The sequence below is a fragment of the Eptatretus burgeri genome, chromosome 7 (genome assembly GCF_056783735.1).
Source record: "Eptatretus burgeri isolate ZD-2024b chromosome 7, Ebu_testis_v1, whole genome shotgun sequence".
Taxonomy (NCBI): Eukaryota; Metazoa; Chordata; class Myxini; order Myxiniformes; family Myxinidae; genus Eptatretus; species Eptatretus burgeri.
In genome coordinates this window covers 93,556,094-93,577,279 of record NC_140967.1, presented here as the reverse complement: position 1 = coordinate 93,577,279, position 21,186 = coordinate 93,556,094, and the positions used below count along the sequence as shown (strand labels likewise).

Here is a 21,186-nt window from a genome sequence, read left to right as displayed (position 1 = left end):
ATACTCACGTGGCGGTGTTGCGGTTCACGGTTTCATCGGGTGTATACTCACGTGGCGGTGTTGCGGTTCACGGTTTCATCGGGTGTATACTCACGTGGCGGTGTTGGGGTTCACGGTTTCATCGGGTGTATACTTACGTGGCGGTGTAGCGGTTCACGGTTTCATCGTGTGTATGTTTACGTGGGGGTGTAGCGGTTCACGGTTTCATCAGGTGTATACTTACGTGGCGGTGTAGGGGTTCACGGTTTCATCGGGTGTATACTTACGTGGCGGTGTAGCGGTTCACGGTTTCATCGTGTGTATGTTTACGTGGCGGTGTAGCGGTTCACGGTTTCATCGTGTGTATGTTTGGGTGTGCATGCAACAACTATCGACAGAACGATCAACCAAACAACAAGCCAGTCAACCAGACAGCCAACTTACCAACACCAATCAAACAAACATGTGAAGCCAAGGCGATTGTTTGTGGTTTGCGCCGCGGCGTATCACGTGACACGGGCCATGGCGGCCCGGCCCGGCCGGCGTCGTTCATCCGCCGTGCCGAAAGCCGCCACCACTGCCACCAACACTTCACATCCGTCCGAAGATGTTTCTGCCGGGCCAGAGTCGCCCTTCAGTCTGACAGACGGACCGCTGGGCCTTGCCGTGGCCGTGGAGCGTTGCCCGCTGTGCGGCAGCAGTCGACGGCGTTTAACTTGCGCTCGGTGCGCACAGCGTGGAGACTTCGTGTACAGGGACGGGCGGTCTGACGGGAGGTGAGACGGGTCACGGACACCGGGGGTTCAGTGAAACGGTCGGTCAGTGAAACGTTAAAGGCGCCAAAGGTTCCTTGTGTTCGTCATGCGTCGAGGTTTGGTGAGCCCTGTGGGAGAATTGTGGAGTCGGTGTGAAGCAGGTGTGAAGTATGTGTGGAGCAGGTGTGGAGTAGGTGTGGAGTAGGTGTGGAGTAGGTGTGGAGTAGGTGTGGAGTAGGTGTGGAGCAGGTGTGGAGTAGGTGTGAAGCAGGTGTGAAGCAGGTGTGGAGTAGGTGTGGAGTAGGTGTGGAGTAGGTGTGGAGTAGGTGTGGAGTAGGTGTGGAGTAGGTGTGAAGCAGGTGTGAAGTATGTGTGGAGCAGGTGTGGAGTAGGTGTGGAGTAGGTGTGGAGTAGGTGTGGAGTAGGTGTGGAGTAGGTGTGAAGCAGGTGTGAAGCAGGTGTGGAGTATGTGTGAAGCAGGTGTGGAGTAGGTGTGAAGCAGGTGTGAAGCAGGTGTGGAGCAGGTGTGACGCAGGTGTGGAGCAGGTGTGTCGGGCTCGTGAGTAAAATGTGTCCCGAGATTACCTCCTGTGAAGGGGAAACGGTTCGAGTTTTAAATCTTAACTTCGGATGAAATGGATCGATATCAGAAAGGTGTGCGAATTGGACGGGTTGTTTACTCGTGCGGTGTGGAGTGTAAATCTTTATTGTTTTTAACAGATAAGTGTGAAGAGAACACGCAGGAGTCTCTCTCGGTCACAACGGTTTGAGTTGTGTTTCAGTGGATTGATAACGCACTCACTGCAGTAGTTCTGTGTAGTTCAGCGGTTGTTTTGATCTGTTGTAGTTCTGTGAAGTTTATGGGTTGTTTTGATCTATAGTAGTTCTGTGTAGTTTAGGGGTTGTTTTGATCTATAGTAGTTCTGTGTAGTTCAGGGGTTGTTTTGATATGTAGTAGTTATGTGTTGTTTAGGGGTTGTTTTGATATGTAGTAGTTCTGTGTAGTTCAGGGGTTGTTTTGATATGTAGTAGTTATGTGTTGTTTACGGGTTGGTTTGCTATGTAGTAGTTCTGTGTAGTCCAGTGGTTGTTTTGATATGTAGTAGTTCTGTGTAGTTCAGGGGGTGGTTTGTTATGTAGTAGTTCTGTGTAGTTCAGGGGTTGTTTTGATATGTAGTAGTTCTGTGTAGTTCAGGGGTTGTTTTGATATGTAGTAGTTCTGTGTTGTTCAGGGGTTGTTTTGATATGTAGTAGTTCTGTGTAGTTTAGGGGTTGTTTTTATATGTAGTATTCTGTGTAGTTTAGGGGTTGTTTTGATATGTAGTAGTTCTGTGACGTTTATGGGTTGTTTTGATATGTAGTAGTTCTGTGTAGTTTAGGGGTTGTTTTGATATGTAGTAGTTCTGTGACGTTTATGGGTTGTTTTGATATGTAGTAGTTCTGTGTAGTTTAGGGGTTGTTTTGATATGTCGTAGTTCTGTGACGTTTATGGGTTGTTTTGATATGTTGTAGTTCTGTGTATTTCAGGGGTTGTTTTGATATGTTGTAGTTCTGTGTTGTTCAGGGGTTGTTTTGATATGTTGTTGTTCTGTGAAGTTAAGGGGTTGTTTTGATATGTAGTAGTTATGTGTTGTTTAGGGGTTGTTTTGATATGTAGTACTTCTGTGTAGTTTAGGGGTTGTTTTGATATGTAGTACTTCTGTGTAGTTTAGGGGTTGTTTTGATCTCCAGTAGTTCTGTGTAGTTTAGGGGTTGTTTTGATATGTAGTAGTTCTGTGCCATTTATGGGTTGTTTTGATATGTTGTAGTTCTGTGTATTTCAGGGGTTGTTTTGATATGTTGTAGTTCTGTGTATTTCAGGGGTTGTTTTGATATGTTGTAGTTCTGTGTATTTCAGGGGTTGTTTTGATATGCAGTAGTTATGTGTTGTTTAGGGGTTGTTTTGATATGTTGTTGTTCTGTGAAGTTAAGGGGTTGTTTTGATATGTAGTAGTTCTGTGTTGTTCAGGGGTTGTTTTGATATGTTGTTGTTCTGTGAAGTTAAGGGGTTGTTTTGATATGTAGTAGTTATGTGTTGTTTAGGGGTTGTTTAGGGGTTGTTTTGATATGTAGTAGTCCTGTGACATTTATGGGTTGTTTTGATATGTAGTAGTTCTGTGTAGTTTAGGGGTTGTTTTGATATGTAGTAGTTCTGTGACGTTTATGGGTTGTTTTGATATGTTGTAGTTCTGTGTATTTCAGGGGTTGTTTTGATATGTAGTAGTTCTGTGACGTTTATGGGTTGTTTTGATATGTTGTAGTTCTGTGTATTTCAGGGGTTGTTTTAATATGTAGTAGTTCTGTGTAGTTTAGGGGTTGTTTTGATATGTAGTAGTTCTGTGACGTTTATGGGTTGTTTTGATATGTAGTAGTTCTGTGTAGTTTAGTGGTTGTTTTGATATGTAGTAGTTCTGTGACGTTTATGGGTTGTTTTGATATGTCGTAGTTCTGTGACGTTTATGGGTTGTTTTGATATGTAGTAGTTCTGTGACGTTTATGGGTTGTTTTGATATGTTGTAGTTCTGTGTATTTCAGGGGTTGTTTTGATATGTTGTCGTTCTGTGTTGTTCAGGGGTTGTTTAGATATGTTGTTGTTCTGTGAAGTTAAGGGGTTGTTTTGATATGTAGTAGTTATGTGTTGTTTAGGGGTTGTTTTGATATGTAGTAGTTCTGTGTAGTTTAGGGGTTGTTTTGATATGTAGTAGTTCTGTGACGTTTATGGGTTGTTTTGATATGTTGTAGTTCTGTGTATTTCAGGGGTTGTTTTGATATGTTGTAGTTCAATGTATTTCAGCGGTTGTTTTGATATGCAGTAGTTATGTGTTGTTTAGGGGTTGTTTTGATATGTTGTTGTTCTGTGAAGTTAAGGGGTTGTTTTGATATGTAGTAGTTGTGTGTTGTTCAGGGGTTGTTTTGATATGTTGTTGTTCTGTGAAGTTAAGGGGTTGTTTTGATATGTAGTAGTTATGTGTTGTTTAGGGGTTGTTTTGATATGCAGTAGTTATGTGTTGTTTAGGGGTTGTTTTGATATGTCGTAGTTCTGTGTCGTTCAGGGTTTGTTTTGATATGTAGTAGTTATGTGTTGTTTAGGGGTTGTTTAGGGGTTGTTTTGATATGTAGTAGTTCTGTGTCGTTCAGGGGTTGTTTTGATATGTAGTAGTTATGTGTTGTTTAGGGGTTGTTTTGATATGTAGTAGTTCTGTGTCGTTCAGGGGTTGTTTTGATATGTAGTAGTTATGTGTTGTTTAGGGGTTGTTTAGGGTTGTTTTGATATGTCGTAGTTCTGTGTCGTTCAGGGGTTGTTTTGATATGTAGTAGTTATGTGTTGTTTAGGGGTGTTTTGATATGTCGTAGTTCTGTGTTGTTCAGGGGTTGTTTTGATATGTAGTAGTTATGTGTCGTTCAGGGGTTGTTTTGATATGTAGTAGTTATGTGTTGTTTAGGGGTTGTTTTGATATGTCGTAGTTCTGTGTTGTTCAGGGGTTGTTTTGATATGTAGTAGTTCTGTGTTGTTTAGGGGTTGTTTTGATATGCAGTAGTTATGTGTTGTTTAGGGGTTGTTTTGATATGTAGTAGTTATGTGTTGTTTAGGGGTTGTTTTGATATGTAGTAGTTCTGTGTCGTTCAGGGGTTGTTTTGATATGTAGTAGTTATGTGTTGTTTAGGGGTTGTTTAGGGGTTGTTTTGATATGTCGTAGTTCTGTGTCGTTCAGGGGTTGTTTTGATATGTAGTAGTTATGTGTTGTTTAGGGGTGTTTTGATATGTCGTAGTTCTGTGTTGTTCAGGGGTTGTTTTGATATGTAGTAGTTATGTGTCGTTCAGGGGTTGTTTTGATATGTAGTAGTTATGTGTTGTTTAGGGGTTGTTTTGATATGTCGTAGTTCTGTGTTGTTCACGAGTTGTTTTGATATGTAGTACTTCTGTGTTGTTTATGGGTTGTTTTGATATGCAGTAGTTATGTGTTGTTTAGGGGTTGTTTTGATATGCAGTAGTTATGTGTTGTTTAGGGGTTGTTTTGATATGTAGTAGTTCTGTGTTGTTCAGGGGTTGTTTTGATATGTTGTTGTTCTGTGAAGTTGAGGGGTTGTTTTGATATGTAGTAGTTATGTGTCTTTCAGGGGTTGTTTTGAACTACAGTAGTTCTGTGAAGTTTCAGGGTTGTTTTGATCTTCAGTAGTTCTGTGTAGTTCAGGTGTTGTGATCTCCAGTAGTTCTGTGTAGTTCAGGTGTTGTTTTGATCTCCAGTAGTTCTGTGTAGTTCAGGTGTTGTTTTGATCTGTAGTAGTTCTGTGTAGTTCAGGTGTTGTTTTGATCTCCAGTAGTTCTGTGTAGTTCAGGTGTTGTTTTGCTCTTCTGTCGTTCTGTGAAGTTCAGGTGTTATTTTGATCTGTAGTTGTTCTGCGAAGTTCAGGGATTATAAATAAACATTAAAGTACAAAGTTTAACAATCTGCAATTTATTCATTGTGTGGATAAGAAATGCCATTGGGTTGTTCTTGAATCTTGTGGTTTTACATTTTAACTCAGTTCGTTGTTTGGAGTTACATGGCTGATAGCCGGTCCGAGACCTGTCTGCAGGTAAGAAGTGGTCAAGTTTGGAGTTTGGAAGCAACCTTGCGAAAGAAGAACGAAGCTGTTCACGTCTCCTCAAGTGACTGCAGACCACAACCGCTTGAAGCATCCGAGTAACGACTGTAGTCTCGGCCCATAGTAGTTTAGCATTGCACTGCTGCTTTGTAATTCCGCTCGACCACACAGGAGCTCTGTATTCTAATGTGGGGTGAACAAAAGATATGAAAATAGTTACATCATTACTTTGGAGGGAATGATGTTTTAACTTCCAAATCGTGTGTAAACAGCTGTTCGCTCTTTTATCAATGGAACTGCCACATCCATCCCATTTCAAATCTCCTTGGATGAAGATACCCAACAGTTTTATGATATTACGATTTTGGATTCCAACATCATTCAACTGACAGGTTAGAAGGGGGTGGTTTGTTTCGAGCGAAACAGATGGCAACGATCGCACACTTTTTGGGGTTGAAACACATTCTGTTCTCTACAGACCAGTTATGAAGTTGTTCAACAACTGCTGGCATGCAATATTCGATGTGAGTACCATACTACACTTTTCAATAAATGTAAGGTCGTCAACGCATTCGAAGCGGTGAGTACCGGTGGCAATTTTTCTGTGGCCAGCGTTGTTGATCACGGCAAGAAATCCAACAGGTCCCAACTTTGTTCCCTGGGGAACTCTGCCGTTAATGCTTATCCATTCAGAGACCTTGTCAGCGTACTTAATGTACACTGTTCACGATTTGAAATAAAGTCACTTATCCAAGAAACAAAGGATGAATGGACTCCCATTTGTCGGAGTTTTGAAATGGCGATCGTCGGATTAATGTTATCAAAAGCTTCAGAAAAATCTGACCACGCATCATCGACTAAATTGATCCTGGTGTTTGTGCATGCTCATGAAGTTTGTGCAGAATACCAATCGGACGCATTGTGAAGTTGACACACCTTGAAAGTTTCCAAACTGTTTGGGGGTCAAGGTTCTGCTTCATTGCTTCCATCGTTGGCTGTGCCATGAAGTGTTCTGCAGTTTTTGAGAAGTGGGCAGTGATGGTCAACTGGGTGCAAGTTGTCGATGGTGACAGGTGAGGATTTTGGAACAGGAATGACACGTGCCCTTTTCCACTGTTACATCTGTTGCTTGGATGACGTGTGAATTCTGTCCGTTAGAGGTTCGGCTCGTTCGTAAGAGAACTGGCGGATCAGTCTGGCAGAGGTGTTGTCAGGACCGCTTGCTTTGCGAGATTCGATTTTTCCCAACTTCTCGACAGACCCCTCACAGCTGGACTTGACAGATAACAACAGATGGCAAGAACGCTGCGAGTCGCGAAGGGTTCAGCAGTTGTAAATCTCCTCGGTTGATCTATAGTACTTTTGTGATGGTTCGTGGTTGTTTTGATCTTTGACTCATCATGTGCCTCAACCGATCGTGGTGTGTCTGGCTCGGTGAGGTTGGAAACCGCTTGCCAATCATGAAACTTTTACTTCCCACTTGTGCCCTTGGAGATTAAGGTGTTTTATGTTATCGACAAAGGTGAATAGTGGGTGACTGCTCTGAATTGTGTAAAATTGCTCATCCGCACCATCTGACCGGTTGCGTAAACGGCAAGTGAGATGTTTATTGTTTTTCAAAGCTTCAGCTCGAAGGTGAAGATGAATACCATTGTATGGCTTGGTTGGACAGGGAGTGTAAGAGACTTGCTCGTTGGCCATTGGGTCAATTTCCATCTTCAGTTGTTGTTTGATTTGATAAAACTCTGAATATTGTTGACATCTTCCATCGTAGATTCAATTGGTGACCCTTTATTTATTTATTTATTTTTTATGCCAACGCCAACGAAGTGAGGTATTATGTTTTCGGGTTCTCTCCGGCTGTCCGTACATGCGTGCGTCCGTCCGTCCGTCCTTGATATGTTTCCTGACTGCGATAACTTATGAATGACTGAAAGGATCGAAGTCAAACTTGGTATAAGTATGTATATTGATGCAAAGATTAACTGATTAGATTGTGGGGTCAAGAGGTCAAAGGTCGGAGGTTTCAGAGGTCGGAGCCCCAAATCTGAATCTAGGATTCCCACACACACACTCCTCCACTCCTATAGTGCTCTTTTCTTCCACTTGTTGAACCTCATTATTGAGGCGTTGCAATCCCATACTCACCTCCATGACTTCAAGGTACCAGTGCACCACCATCCTCCATCTTCACTTGGGATTTCTTTTTCTACCCCTATTAACTCTACCCCATCCAAGTTCTCGTAGTCACAGGTTACTGTGTTCCTCCCCTCTCCACCTTTCATCGTTTGTTCGTTCATTCATTCCCTTGCTTGTTACATACGCTGTTGTGCCATTGTTTGGATGTTTTCTCTCTTTCCTCTGTCACATTACCTTCCTCACCCCTCCCATGAGTCTATAATTTGTTTACAAAAAAGAAAATGTTTTGTAGCTTTCAGTTAAATAACAGTAACTGGATCCCATGGAGCCTATAACCCACAATGACCCCTGGGATACTCGGGTGTTGAAATTTGTTTGAGATGTATGCAATCCGTTTTCCAGAGGGGTTTATTTGCAATGGGGTAAATATAAAATAGGATGAGGCGGCGTAACTAACACAATCTTCCCTTCATGAAATGTGAAACTTGTGTTATCCGTTGAAAAACAGCAAGTCGAGTTAATTCTTGCTCGAATATCCGATTTGTTTGCGCTCTCGATCTTGTCATGTCATTTCCAGCTCTTGCTTTGGGTTTGACCTTTTCATGGGGATGACGATACCAAGCTAATACGTAATACGAGATGACTATTCCATGTTGATATGGCAATTTCAGATGACTATATACCAAGATGATGCAACATGACATAATGTTTTTGTCTTTTTTGTTAACAGGGTCTAAGGCTTTTTGAGGAGCTGCACCACAAATCACGCACACATGTAGACAAATACACGAGAGAAAACTGGATGTGACGTCAGACGGACGATCATTCTCTTCATCTGAAAGCTGATTCTCAAAGAGCGAAGTGGCACGTAGCATTTTAATTATTTTGTATGACTCGGGCCTGGGTTGGAATCTAAGTGCCGACCAATGCTATATCTAGTTATCCAGTTCTGTCAAATCGTTGCCGACGTCTGATGACACTCATGATCAGATTTCTCCAAACATCTCGCTCCTGCACTGCTTCCCAAAGCTCTGGCAGAGGCGGCTTGGTTTCAGCCTTTACCCCATCCATTCAGCACATGTGAGGTCTGCTTCTTCTTCTTCTCCTTCTTCTTCTCCTTCTTCTTCTCCTTCTTCTCCTTCTTCTTCTCCTTCTTCTTCTTCTCCTTCTTCTTCTCCTTCTTCTTCTTCTTCTCCTTCTTCTTCTCCTTCTTCTTCTTCTCCTTCTTCTTCTTCTCCTTCTTCTTCTTCTCCTTCTTCTCCTTCTTCTTCTTCTTCTTCTTCTTCTCCTTCTTCTTCTTCTCCTTCTTCTTCTTCTCCTTCTTCTTCTTCTCCTTCTTCTTCTCCTTCTTCTTCTTCTCCTTCTTCTTCTTCTCCTTCTTCTTCTTCTTCTTCTTCTTCTTCTTCTTCTCCTTCTTCTTGTCCTTCTTCTCCTTCTCCTTCTTCTCCTTCTCCTTCTTCTCCTTCTCCTCCTTCTTCTTCTTCTTCTTCTCCTTCTCCTTCTCGTCCTTCTCGTCCTTCTCGTCCTTCTCGTCCTCCTCGTCCTCCTCGTCCTCCTCGTCCTCCTCGTCCTCCTCGTCCTCCTCGTCCTCCTCGTCCTCCTCGTCCTCCTCGTCCTCCTCGTCCTCCTCGTCCTCCTCGTCCTCCTCGTCCTCCTCGTCCTCCTCGTCCTCCTCGTCCTCCTCGTCCTCCTCGTCCTCCTCGTCCTCCTCCTTCTCCTCCTTCTCCTTCTCCTTCTCCTTCTCCTTCTCCTTCTCCTTCTCCTTCTCCTTCTCCTTCTCCTTCTTCTTCTTTTTGAAAATAAAACGGTGGATATTGTAATCGGCTCTGTCCGTCCGTCCATCTGTCTGTCTGTCCTATTTGTACATCCATCATGCTATCTCTTTAATGGGCAGAAATTCACCAAACAAGGTGCAACATCGATGTAATTGGTTCATGAGTCAGTAAGTGACCACTATATTCATTATGAGTGTGTGTCTGTCTGTCTGTCCCGAGCATAGCTCCGTGGGTTTTGATCCGATCCTGATAAAATTTGGGTGGGAGGTTTATATCATGATCTAGTTGTGTTTTCCTGAGACTGGTCGTGCTGCGCCCATTATGGGCGGGGCCACGCCCAAAAAACATGTGTTTATAGGGGGTAGCCGATTTCAAGTTACATCTTCTCCGAGGGAGTTTGTCGAATCTGGCAGGGGTTTCGGTATTTGGTTAGCCCAATGGCACCTGCATAGCCCCACGGAGCTCGATTTTTCATTTTCGTCCCAAGGTCAAGGTCACAAGGTCACGAACTTAGAAAATGTCAAAAAAATCAATAAATTGGGCATCGAGCTCCTCGGGTTTTCAACTGTTTCGAATGAAAGTTGGTATGCAAGTCGTGCTCTTCGAGTACTACAACTTTCATCATTTACGTTTTTCCCGATTCCCACCAGTTTGCCCGTGGCGTCCCCTCGAAGGTCAAAAAATAAAAAAGGCTTGATATCTGTTTTAATAACAACTTTTGAAATATTTTTGGTAGCTTTCGGATTGTTCAAACGAATGTACTATAGCACCACTTTAATTGGACCCATTTATTCCCACCACCTTGTGGGGCTGCCTGGGAAAGTATTTGACCCACGTTAATCTTTCCTCCTTCACGAACTGACTGGCGAAGTTTGATGTTCAACTGAAGTCATACTTTCGACAACCGTGTACATTGCTCGTGAACCATCGCCGTCTCCAGACCTTTTTTTTTTTGTATACCTTGTCGAGGCTCGTATGAGAGCTAACACACAACGCACATCAAGGGGGGCATGAGACAGGAGGGGAGGGAGTGGGAAGGACAAAATAGTGGGGAACCTCGAGACATTTGGAGATCTGTGGAAGGGAGAGGGATGGGACGGGGAACATGGGGAATAGAAGATGGACATTACAGGGACTTTCAGGAAGGAAAGCAGGGAATTTGAAGGAGGTGGGCTTGGGGTGGATTATCGGGGGTAGAAAAGATCGAGGACTTGTTTTCGTCTCTGCCACCTGGCGTGGAGATGTTCCACACTTTCATGTACCTGTTACACTCAGCCTTCAGTTTAAAAGTCAAATACCATAAAATGCAATTGTGGGCACATTTTAAAACATTTGTGTCAAATCTTTCAATCTGCAATCAACATTGGGGGATGCATGAAATATTTATGTAGCGATTTTTGAGATTTGATCCATGGTGCATGCCCGGGGTTAGGGGGAGTGGGGGGCGGGATGGATGGGGACTTGCAGGGGTCAAAATGGATTTTTTTTTTAACTCAAAATTTGATGTTGGGTCATTCCTTGTCGAACTTTTTGCCATCTTTCAACTTTTCTTTCGGTGGGAAGCATGGGGATTTCCGATGGCGTGCTATCAACTTTGCTCTGGTTTCGGTTGATATAACGACCAGCTTTTTAACTTTTCTTCTTCACTCTCTGTCACAGTTTCAATGCTATGGCATGTTTAAATATACATTCCATGTTGATATCTGTTTTAATAACAACTTTTGAAATATTTTTGGTAGCTTTTGGATTGTTCAAACGAATGTACTACAGTACCACTTTAATTGGACCCATTTATTCCCACCACCTTGTGGGGCTGCCTGGGAAAGTCTTTGACCCACGTTAATCTTTCCTCCTTCACGAACTGACTGGCGAAGTTTGATGTTCAACTGAAGTCATACTTTCGACACATCATGCGAGCAGAAAACAAAAGTACCTCAAAACTGGCACCTTGAAGTCATTGCAAGAATTTTGGAATCTGTCCATAGTGCCGGTGATGAGAAACCTCCTCTTCGCGAAAGAGACTGCACGATCCTTAACGTCTAGCATCAACCAGCGCTGGCAAACTTGTCCTCTGGCTTAACGTCCTTTCACATGGATGGTGCATGCATTGATGCCTCGGCCTACATGAGAAACACCAGCGTGACTGTATAGCTGGGTCGGGATTCAAACCCAGGCTCGATGGCTTGAAGGCAAGTGCACCTACCTCTCAGCTATCTGGCCGTCTCAATTGTTCATCAAGAAATCGTTTATTAATATCACATTTGGTGCTCTTGTTCTCTGGATTTGGAAAGCAATCATGATGTCAGTTGATAAACAAGATGTGAGTATGTTGCCCATAAACAGGAGACAATAAGGTATTTTTTTTGCTCGGATCCGAGTGTGGTGTGGAATTTGACGAGGGTTTTATATTCGCCCTGGCAGCACATACTCATGAACAGTACATCTTTTCTCTCTGTATGGTTGTGTTTGAATTTATAACATTCCGGTGCCACTAAAGCTTCGTTTACAGTTGTGTTTGCGTTAAACTCAACCCAGCCAAAATGTCAGAAGCCATCAAAGGCTACAGCAAAGTGTTTCTCCATTATACATCCAGATAGACGAGCCTGTTTCTCGGATCTGTATCACATGTTGATTGCTCACTCGTTTTCTTCACAGTGGAACAATGATATATATATATATATATATATATATATATATATATATATATATATATATATATATATATATATATATATATATATATATATATATATATTGTTGTGGTTACCAAATTCGCAAACCACCATTCAGGTCCCTTAGGTGAGATATCTCGGTAAGTATATGTGTAGTTAAGCCCAAACCCGTTGTCTAGTGGGAATAAATGTCATTCATGCGTGCTGCGACTCTTCAGGATAGCCGTTTTTCTTTTACTATCTTTATTTTGGACCAACCGCCATTGTTACCACCGCCAACCGCGTCTCAACAGTCGTCACAACATCAACCACCCACCACAACGCCGCTTCACCACAACAGCCACGACCTTTCCCGTCACACCTCGCAACCGTCGCATCGCCACCGTTCTTGCGCCGCTTGTGGGTACCGGTATTGGACTCGTGCAGGGCGCGCGCCGAACAGCGTGTACAAAACCACGGATTTTCCGCTCCAAAAACGGATCAAAAATGACACACGCCCACTTTTGTTCCGTCCAATCGGTGAGCGAGGGGCGATTTGGCCCCGCCTCCAGGGCGTTGGAGGGCGGTCGCTATATGCAAATTCATGGATCAAAATGCATTCACGCCCACTTTTTCTCGGGCCAATGGGGAGCGAGGTGAAAGGTCGAAGGCAGGGGTCAAAGGCGAAGCCACGGGGCTGATATAAGCGACCGCGTTCGTCAGTCGAGTTAGTTAAGACTTCGCAGTCGGTGGAGTTGGGAAGAAGAAGTTGGTCGTCGTCGTCGTCGTGTGCGTTGGAGTCGGAGCGAAGAGGACGGAGCTGTGGAGAGGCGGCGAAGGCAGACGAGGGGGTGCTCGCGTCGTGCCGGGAGCTGCACACCAGGGAGGCCGACGGCGCGACCTGGTCGAGGTGGAGACGCTCGTCGCGGGACTCGAGACAGAGTAAAAATCCTCCTTTCCCCGAGCATCAGCAACCCCCTCCTGTTTCCCCCCGCGCTGAGATAGTGCGACCAAGGGGGCCCCCTTCCCACCCCCTACCAGACACTGTCCGCGAGGCCCGCGGAGTTGAGGCACCATCGCCGCTCCGCGTCTCGTCACCAGACGGGTAGGCCCGACCCGGTCTCGGCCTCAGGCCCGCCTCATCCTTGAGGGTGTTCTTTTTCTTGGTTTTGGGTATGTGTTGTCGGCGCCGTCTGTGAAGTAGAATTGTATAAGTGTTGCCGTGTGCTCGGTAGTCGGATAGCTCTGCATTGTGTCTTCGCTTTTACATTTGCTTTTTGTGTAAAATTGCATTGTGTTTCTTTTCCTTTTCTATGTGCTTTTGGTGGAATTGAATATGTGTGCTTTCCGTTCATCGCGAATAAATGTGCTTTGTGTTGAACTGTTTCCCGCTTCGCTTCGTCATTTCTTTCATTGAATCCTCATCTTGCTTCACGTAAAGGGTTGGTAGTGGGCTGAATACGCCCGATAATTAATCGAACCGTCGAAGTCGACGAATAACACCGCTCGGTTATCCCGATAGTACGGAACGGGTCGCTTAAGTGGCCCGTGTCCGAAGTCGACCTGCGGCGAGGTGCGATCGCCCGGTCTACCCTCCGTGTGGGTACTTCGGTAGGTCGAATTTGGCGAGCAACCCTATCCCACGCGGGGGCCGATTGGCTCGATCGCGGTGAGACCGAAAGGTCCACCCGTGACTGGTTCCCGGCGTTAGTCCGAGAGGGTCACGACTGGATTGTCCGTCCGGTGGGCGACGTGCCGCGATTCGAGTTACGTGGCCGTCGCACGCCGGCGGGCGCGAATCTGTAACAATATATATATATATATATATATATATATATATATATATATATATATATATATATATATATATATATATATATATATATATATATATATATATATATATATGTATGTGTATATATGTATGTGTATATATATGTATATATATATGTATGTGTATATATGTATGTGTATATATATGTATGTATATATATATATACATATGTATGTGTATATATGTATGTATATATATATATATATATATATATATATATATATATATATATATATATATATATATATATATATTGTTGCGAATTCGCGCCCGCCGGCATGCGAACGGCCACCTAACTCGAATCACGGCACGTCGCCCACCGGATGGACAATTCTGTCGTGATCCTCTCGGACCAACGCCGGGAGATAGTCATAGGTGGGCCTTTCGACCTCACCACAATCGTGCCAATCGGCCACCTGCGTAGGGTAGGGTTGTTCACCAAACTTGACCTACCTAAGTACCCACGCGGATGGTCAACCGGGCGATCGTACCTCGCCACAGGTCGACTCCGGACACGAGCCGCTTAGGCGGCCCGTTCTGTACTATCGGGATAACCGAGCGGTGTTATCGTCAACCTGGACGGTTCAGATTAATTACCGGGATGTTGAACCCACTACGAACCCCTTACGTGATGCAAGATGGAGATTCAAATAGAGAAAAGACGAAGCGAAACGGGCACAGTTCAACAAGCAAGCATTTTATTCACACGCCAAACGGAAACCACGTATATACAGCCATACAGAATACACAAAAGGCAAAGGCAAGAAGAACAGTTGACACCGACCTAACGCGTACACACGGCAACACTTACCCAGTTTTACTTCACAGACAGCGCCAACACACATTTACACAAAAGCAAAAGAAGGAAGCCACCCTCACAGACAAGGAGGCAGACAGGCCCGTAGGCCAAATGTGCGCGGGACCAAGAGGAGCGGCCAGGTCCGCGAGACCGGGGAGGTCTTACCCGCGTCCTCGTGACGTGTTGGCGGGCAAGCCACAAAATGTCCGCGCCGCTGTGCCCCGACTCCGTGCCCCTGGGGTGCTCGTTGGCACCACGTTTGGGGTGGGGGAGGAACGGGGCCCCCTTTGCACTATCTCAGTGTGGGGGAAGGGGAAATTGTTGATGCCCTGGGGGAGGGGAGTGGCTGGCTGGCTTGGGTTCCGCGACGAGACGAGCGATCCCCCACACCGCAACCTCGTCGCCGACCACGGTCCTCCTTGCCTCGGACCCGAGCTCCCTTACCCCGACCCGCCGCCTGCAGCTCCACCGCGTGCACTTCACTTCTTCCAGCTCAACTCTCAACTCTACGCTCCACACTCCACGCTTAACTCACGCAACAAGTCGCCTTCCGCTCGCATCTTTATAGCTCTCAGGAGGCGCCGATATGCAAATTCCCGGATCAGAACACGATTGGAGGTGGGGCCACACCGCCCCCCCCCCCGGTCAGCCATTGGTCGGGCAAAAATGAGCGTTAACCTCCCCTGATCCTAAAATTTGCAGAGACGGACATAGACGGAATTCACCTACACTCGCCTGGAGGAGGGGCCAAGCCACCTCGCATTGCCCATTGGACGGAGGAGAAGTAGGCGTGAAGCATTCCTGATCCGCGGATCGACGCGTTCGGTCTCCACTGCCGAACGGCTCCGGGAACACGACGTTTGGTGTTGACTGGTGGTGTTTGGAAATGGCCGTAGAAGTGATGATGTGGGATGAAGTTGTGAAGGTAAAGGCGAAGGTGGTGGTGTTTGCAAATGGATGTAGAAGCGATGATTTGGTAGCGTAGGTGGTGGAGGTGGCGTCGTTGTCATGTGGTTGGCGCTGTGGTGGGGATGGCGTGGTTGTTGAGATGCTGTTTGTTTGAAATAAAAGATAGAACAGAAAAATGGCTAACTCAAAGCGTCGCAGCCCGGATGGATCACATAAATTTCCTCTATACAACGGGTTTGGGCTAACTACACATGTACTTACAGAGATATCTCACCTGAGGGCCCTTTATGTTGTAATGCGAATTTCCACAACCGTAACACTACCCCCTCCCCTTTTTACAGACTCGTCCCGAGTCGTCAAATTTTCGTGTGCCATCATGTGTAGTTCTCCCCGAGTACGTTTTACCTTCGGATCCCTGAGTGCGACATTCATGTTATTCGTGTCCCCAAAATAAATAACCTACGGGCTGAGTAACTAACTAAACAAACCCACTCATACGGACGACTAAAATAAAATTGCCGGCGCTATAGCACACATGCCGGGGGCGCACTCATATTTACAGTACAATTTAACTTACAAAATTTACACTAACCATGGTCCAGGATCAATGGGCTCTGCAGGGAGCAAAACAAAAGTCAACCGGTGCACGGGCCGCCACTGCAGGCCCGTGTTATCGCTGCCAACAGGACAGTCCTTGCGGCTTCACAACGATCCTGGCGCGTATGGCAATGAACAAGGGGGGGGGGCAAATGCAAAACAGAACGGGGGCTGGTGAACGTAGGCAGGTGGCATGGATGGCAAAAGCAGGCAGGCAAGGCATGACAAGGCCGCTGCAGGCAAACACAGCCGGCAGACGATCCGATCGGCACAGGCCTTGCAGAAAGCAGCTGCAGACGATCCGGCCGGCACAGGCCTTGCAGTAAAACAGCCGTCGGACGATCCGACCGGCACAGGCCTTGCAGCAAACAGCCAGCCGATGAAGTGGGTCGGCATAGGCCTTGAAGCAAAAGAGCCGGCAGATGAAGCTGGCCGGCCTCTTGTGTTGTACTGGAGGTTCGTGGAGGGAGTGCGGTGGCGCTGGCCACTCGGAAGGTGGGCTCGGACCTACCCTACTGTCTCCCTCCCAACCTATCGCCTTTGCCTGTCACTGTACCTACCCACTCCCTTAATTTGTAAAAACCAATTTAGCCCCAATTAAGTTTTTTTGTTTTATTTTCTCTCCATGGGAGTGCCCTCCATGGCGACTCCCCTGAAACGCTCACGTGGCAGGCTGGCGCCCCGGGCCCCTTTCCGAGGGTCACCCGTGCCCACAACACTGTCCACGCGGCTAATGGCGCCCTGGGCCCCCACATCATGCGGGCGCACCCGTGCCCACTGCACTATCCCGGCCCCCCATGGGCCCTTGACCTACCGCGGCCGACTAGCCCGGTGCCCGGGGTACCCACTCAGCGACACTCACCTTTCAAAGCCATGCTCCCAGCCTGTCAACAGGGCTCCTGCTCCCCTCCAAACAGGTATCGAGCCTACACTCCCACCAACAGCAGAACGACTTCCATTTTCCAATTTGTCTAACCCAGCCAACTCACATTACACTGACCCCGGGGTCCCTTGGGCAGGAATCACTCTTCCCCCAATCACTCATCGCACCATGCATTCCCCATTCGCTCCATTCACACAGACCCGCTGGCCTCACTCACTCACCAAGCACATGCTTCCACTTCACAACCCACAACTCACCGCTGAATCCTGCCATCCTGCTCACTACATCCCCAAACTACCTCGTGCTCCCACATCATCCCTCGCACTACAGCACGTTCCTTTAACACTACATAGCTACGCTACGTCCCCACTACACATTCACTGTCAGTCACTGTCTTCCAAAATCCTCAATAAATCATTTCCCAACCTAAATCTCAACTAACATCCCTCTACCTAATCCATTCCACGGGCCCCATGAGGACTTTCCCCTACCCCATGAAGCTGGTCTAACTAAGCTAACCCTTCCCCCTGACTAGTTGTCATCCTGTGCCCAGGCAAGGGGGGTCTTCCACCCCTTGCCTGGGAATCCTGTTCACCCGAAAGCGAGGCTTGCTTTTCCTTTTTTTTTTTTCGCGCAGCACCAGCGCGGCAACTCGCAACCTGTGCACCAGCGCGGCAATTCACAGCCGCGCACCTTTGGCGTGACGTCATGGCAGCTGTTCGCGTCCCTCGTCCCTGTTGGACGGCACCATCCAGCAGGGATTCACCCTTCTGCCGGATTCCAACCATACACGCAGCCATGACGTCACCCGGCGCATAAAAAAAAACCAAGCCTCGCGTTTTGAGGGGTTCCCTACGCATGTGCTCTGCCCGTTGGAGCTTAACACAAGCTCGCGTGGAGAACCCGTCCGGTCCAAATCCGTTGTCCTGCCTAACCTTTGTCCTTCGCGGGATCGGCAACATCCACCGCGGGTGTTTCCGGACCGGGTTACACTCCCGCAGCCACGCACGCCACGGCCGCGGCCTCGTGCATTGCACAGCACGGACCTCGCACTCGCTGCTGGGCAAACCCGGCGCGGTCCCCAATACAGCTACGGCCGCTACTCGGCCCTTGTCTATCTGTCGCCGTCGTCTCCGTTGTACTCTCGCGCTCAAGCTCCATTCAACCCACGCACACCTGCGTGTCACGACACTCGCACATCTCGACATTCCACTCGCTCTTGGAGATGCGGCTGTGTGCTCCCGCATGCCCACCATCATCTCCCTCACATACCGCGACCTCACACACGCTGTCCCTCTCACACTCGGCCGCTCACTCACTCGTGCCATTTCCCTTGCACATGTGGCTCCTTCGACACACGGTGCCTCATCCACACACGGCGTGCTGGGAGGCACGCACTTCGGCACACTTGCCACCACACCACTCACACACGGGGCTTCTGGCACATGCGGGGATTCACCCATACATGCGGTCGCACTCACACCTCTCACCACACACACCGGGACAACCGCACTGGGGATGAGTGCCACCACAAGGGGTTCCGGGGCCTCCATACCCCCCAAGCTCTCTGTGCACCCGTTCGCCTCACTCATCCCCTCTACCTCGCAAGGCTCGACTGGACCCACCTGGTCGTAAACCGCTTCAAGGGGGCATACTCCCTCCCCTCGTTCCTGGAGGAGGCCATCCAGCTGCTCGCGCCGGGTCACAAAACAGTCCGCCAGCTCACCCCCATTATCCTCCACTACCTCCATGTGTGTGCTCATCCTTAACCCCGTCCAATTCACCCTCTATTCCCCGTGTCTCTGCCAACTCAGTCACCTCTTCACCCATTACCTCCCTTGTCTCCACTATTATTTATTTTATCTCCTGCGTCTCCCTTCGTGTCTCTGTTAATTATATTTCCTTCGTCGTCACCTCGTGTCTCGTCTCACACATCACAGTCACCCCACTTAGTTTTTCCCTCTGTGTCACCGTCACTTTCTCCGTCACCTTTACACTTCTCGCCCAACACGTCCCCCGAATTACTTCGTCCTCACCCGCCTCCATTGCGGGCCTGACAGCCGTTGCACTCCCCCCCAGCTCGTTCGTTCCAGCACGTGGCGTCGCCATTTTGAGCTCCCCTGTTATTCCCTTCATGCCTGCCTGCAGGCTTCAGCCCATGTTCTGCATCTCACCCTGCAATATTTGCCTCCATTCGTTGCGCATCTCCATCCATTTGTTTATTCACTCCATCTATTTTGCTGTTTATGTTCGCATTCATTGCCGCCAGCATGGCGCAGAGCTGGGCCATATCGGGTGCACTCGGCTGAGCCGATTCGGCCAGGATCGGGCGGTTTTGGCGGAGAGGGGGAGGGGAGGGGTCATACACCGTGGCCACTGCCGTGCCCATTTCGGGCTCTGGGTTCAGTTGGGGGGGAAATTGTTCCTGCATTACAATGGGAAGGTCCTGCACGGGGATTTCATCCTGGACCATGGATTCTACACATTCTAAATCCATATCTACCCCCGGCTCCCGCCCGCCTTGAGACTCCATCTTGTTTCTCGTAAGGGATTTTTTTTTTCTTTTCTTTTAACTCGCTCGAACTTGGGGAACACGGAGGGTCGCTTCACTCACCCCTGATCCGGTTCCGTGAATTTAGTTGGAGACCGAGGTGGATTTGAATCCCACACTCCTGTACACCAGTGTTGCGAGGAGGGGGATGGCATATAAAACCAAAAGTGGTTACAGACTGGTAGACTCCGCTCGGTCTCTGACAAAACCGGTCTGTAACCAGGGGTTCTATTTCCCCAACTGGCAAGGTACAAGGATTACTTTGGTATCGCGATTGAAGACATGTGACCCGAGGCCTGTGCTGAGCCGGCCGGCGTTATAAATCCCGGAGACGGTGGTGGTGAGGGTGGCGCCAGCGACTGGGTGAGAATCCCGCCACCCCGGATCCGCAACAATCTATCTATAATTCCAGCAGAGAGAGTGTGTGTGTGTGTGTGTGTGTGTGTGTGTGTGTGTGTGTGTGTGTGTGTGTGTGTGTGTGTGTGTGTGTGTGTGTGTGTGTGTGTGTGTGTGTGTGTGTGTGTGTGTGTGTGTGTGTGTGAGAGTGTGTGAGAGTGTGTGAGAGTGTGAGAGAGTGTGAGAGAGTGTGAGAGAGTGTGAGAGAGAGTGTGAGAGAGTGAGTGAGAGAGAGTGTGAGAGAGTGAGTGAGAGAGAGTGTGAGAGAGAGAGAGTGAGTGAGAGAGAGAGTGAGTGAGTGAGAGAGAGAGAGAGAGACACAGAGACAGAGACACAGAGACACAGAGACACAGAGACCTCTGGTCCGATCTAATTGAAACTTGCCAGGTATATTGCTGGGGACGTGAGGATGTGCCTTTTCAAGGTTTGATATTAATCGGACAAGTGCTTCCCAAGTTATGGCCATTTATTTACCAAACCAATGGGAAGACACGTTGTTGCGTGGGCGTGGCCGATGGGGAAGGGAAGCACAGCCACGTTCCCCATTACGGGTTACAACGTAGGGCTTCCGGAGAGTGATGTCTTCGTGTATTCTAATAATTTCTCGATTTCTTATGCGCATTTATAGATAAACAGAATGGCCCAAGTTATGATCGTTTTCATATTAGACGGTGTATAAATTTCAGCAACATCAGAGTGCTGGTATGCTCCTAACCAGGAAGTAAATTTTTTCTCTCTCTTCTCTTCTCTTTTTGTTTTTCCTTGCCACGACATTGCGAAAAGGTAAAATACGTTGGCGCTAATTGAATAATTGGGTATTAAAAATAAATTGCGAATAATCGTAACTGCGAATAATATCGAACTTCCGGGTCACGCACGTACGGGCACGTGAGAGTGAAGAAACGGCCTGTGTGGTTTATTTATTATTTATTTATTTATTTATTTATTTATTTATTTTTTTACGGGCACGTACTAGTATGTTAAACCTTCAAAAATCTTCTCTGAAATGGCTGAACAGATTGAGGCAAAACTTTACACATATAATCACCTATCCATGAAGTATAACAGGTTCATACATATGACATCTTAGGTCACATGGTTTGGCAGGCCATATTGGATTTACCCTAAAACCTGCAAAAATACACCACTCAAAAGAAGTCTTGGCGAGGGTCTGCAATCTCTGATTGCTCTTATTCTTGTTTGTCGATGCATTCATTTGTATGATGCTTTCTGTTGTTATTGATGTAATACATGAGTCTTTTTTTATTTTTATTTTTGTTAAATCAACATTT

General features: G+C 47.0%; 1 protein-coding gene across 4 annotated transcripts in view; it reads left to right on the top strand.

The window, feature by feature from the left end:
* The first annotated feature begins 425 nt into the window (after positions 1-425).
* The window catches only part of ATG14 (autophagy related 14), a 60,391-nt gene continuing 39,630 nt past the window's right edge, over positions 426-21,186 (top strand). The window contains exon 1 of one of the 4 annotated variants that reach the window (XM_085889641.1): positions 426-755. In XM_085889641.1, the coding sequence (XP_085745767.1) occupies positions 502-755 (254 nt within the window). In that variant the 5' untranslated portion in view covers positions 426-501. Of the gene's footprint in view, positions 756-6,347; positions 6,434-8,443; positions 8,580-21,186 lie in introns of those variants that run through there. The other 3 variants (XM_085889640.1, XM_085889644.1, XM_085889642.1) reach the window with 3 other exon arrangements.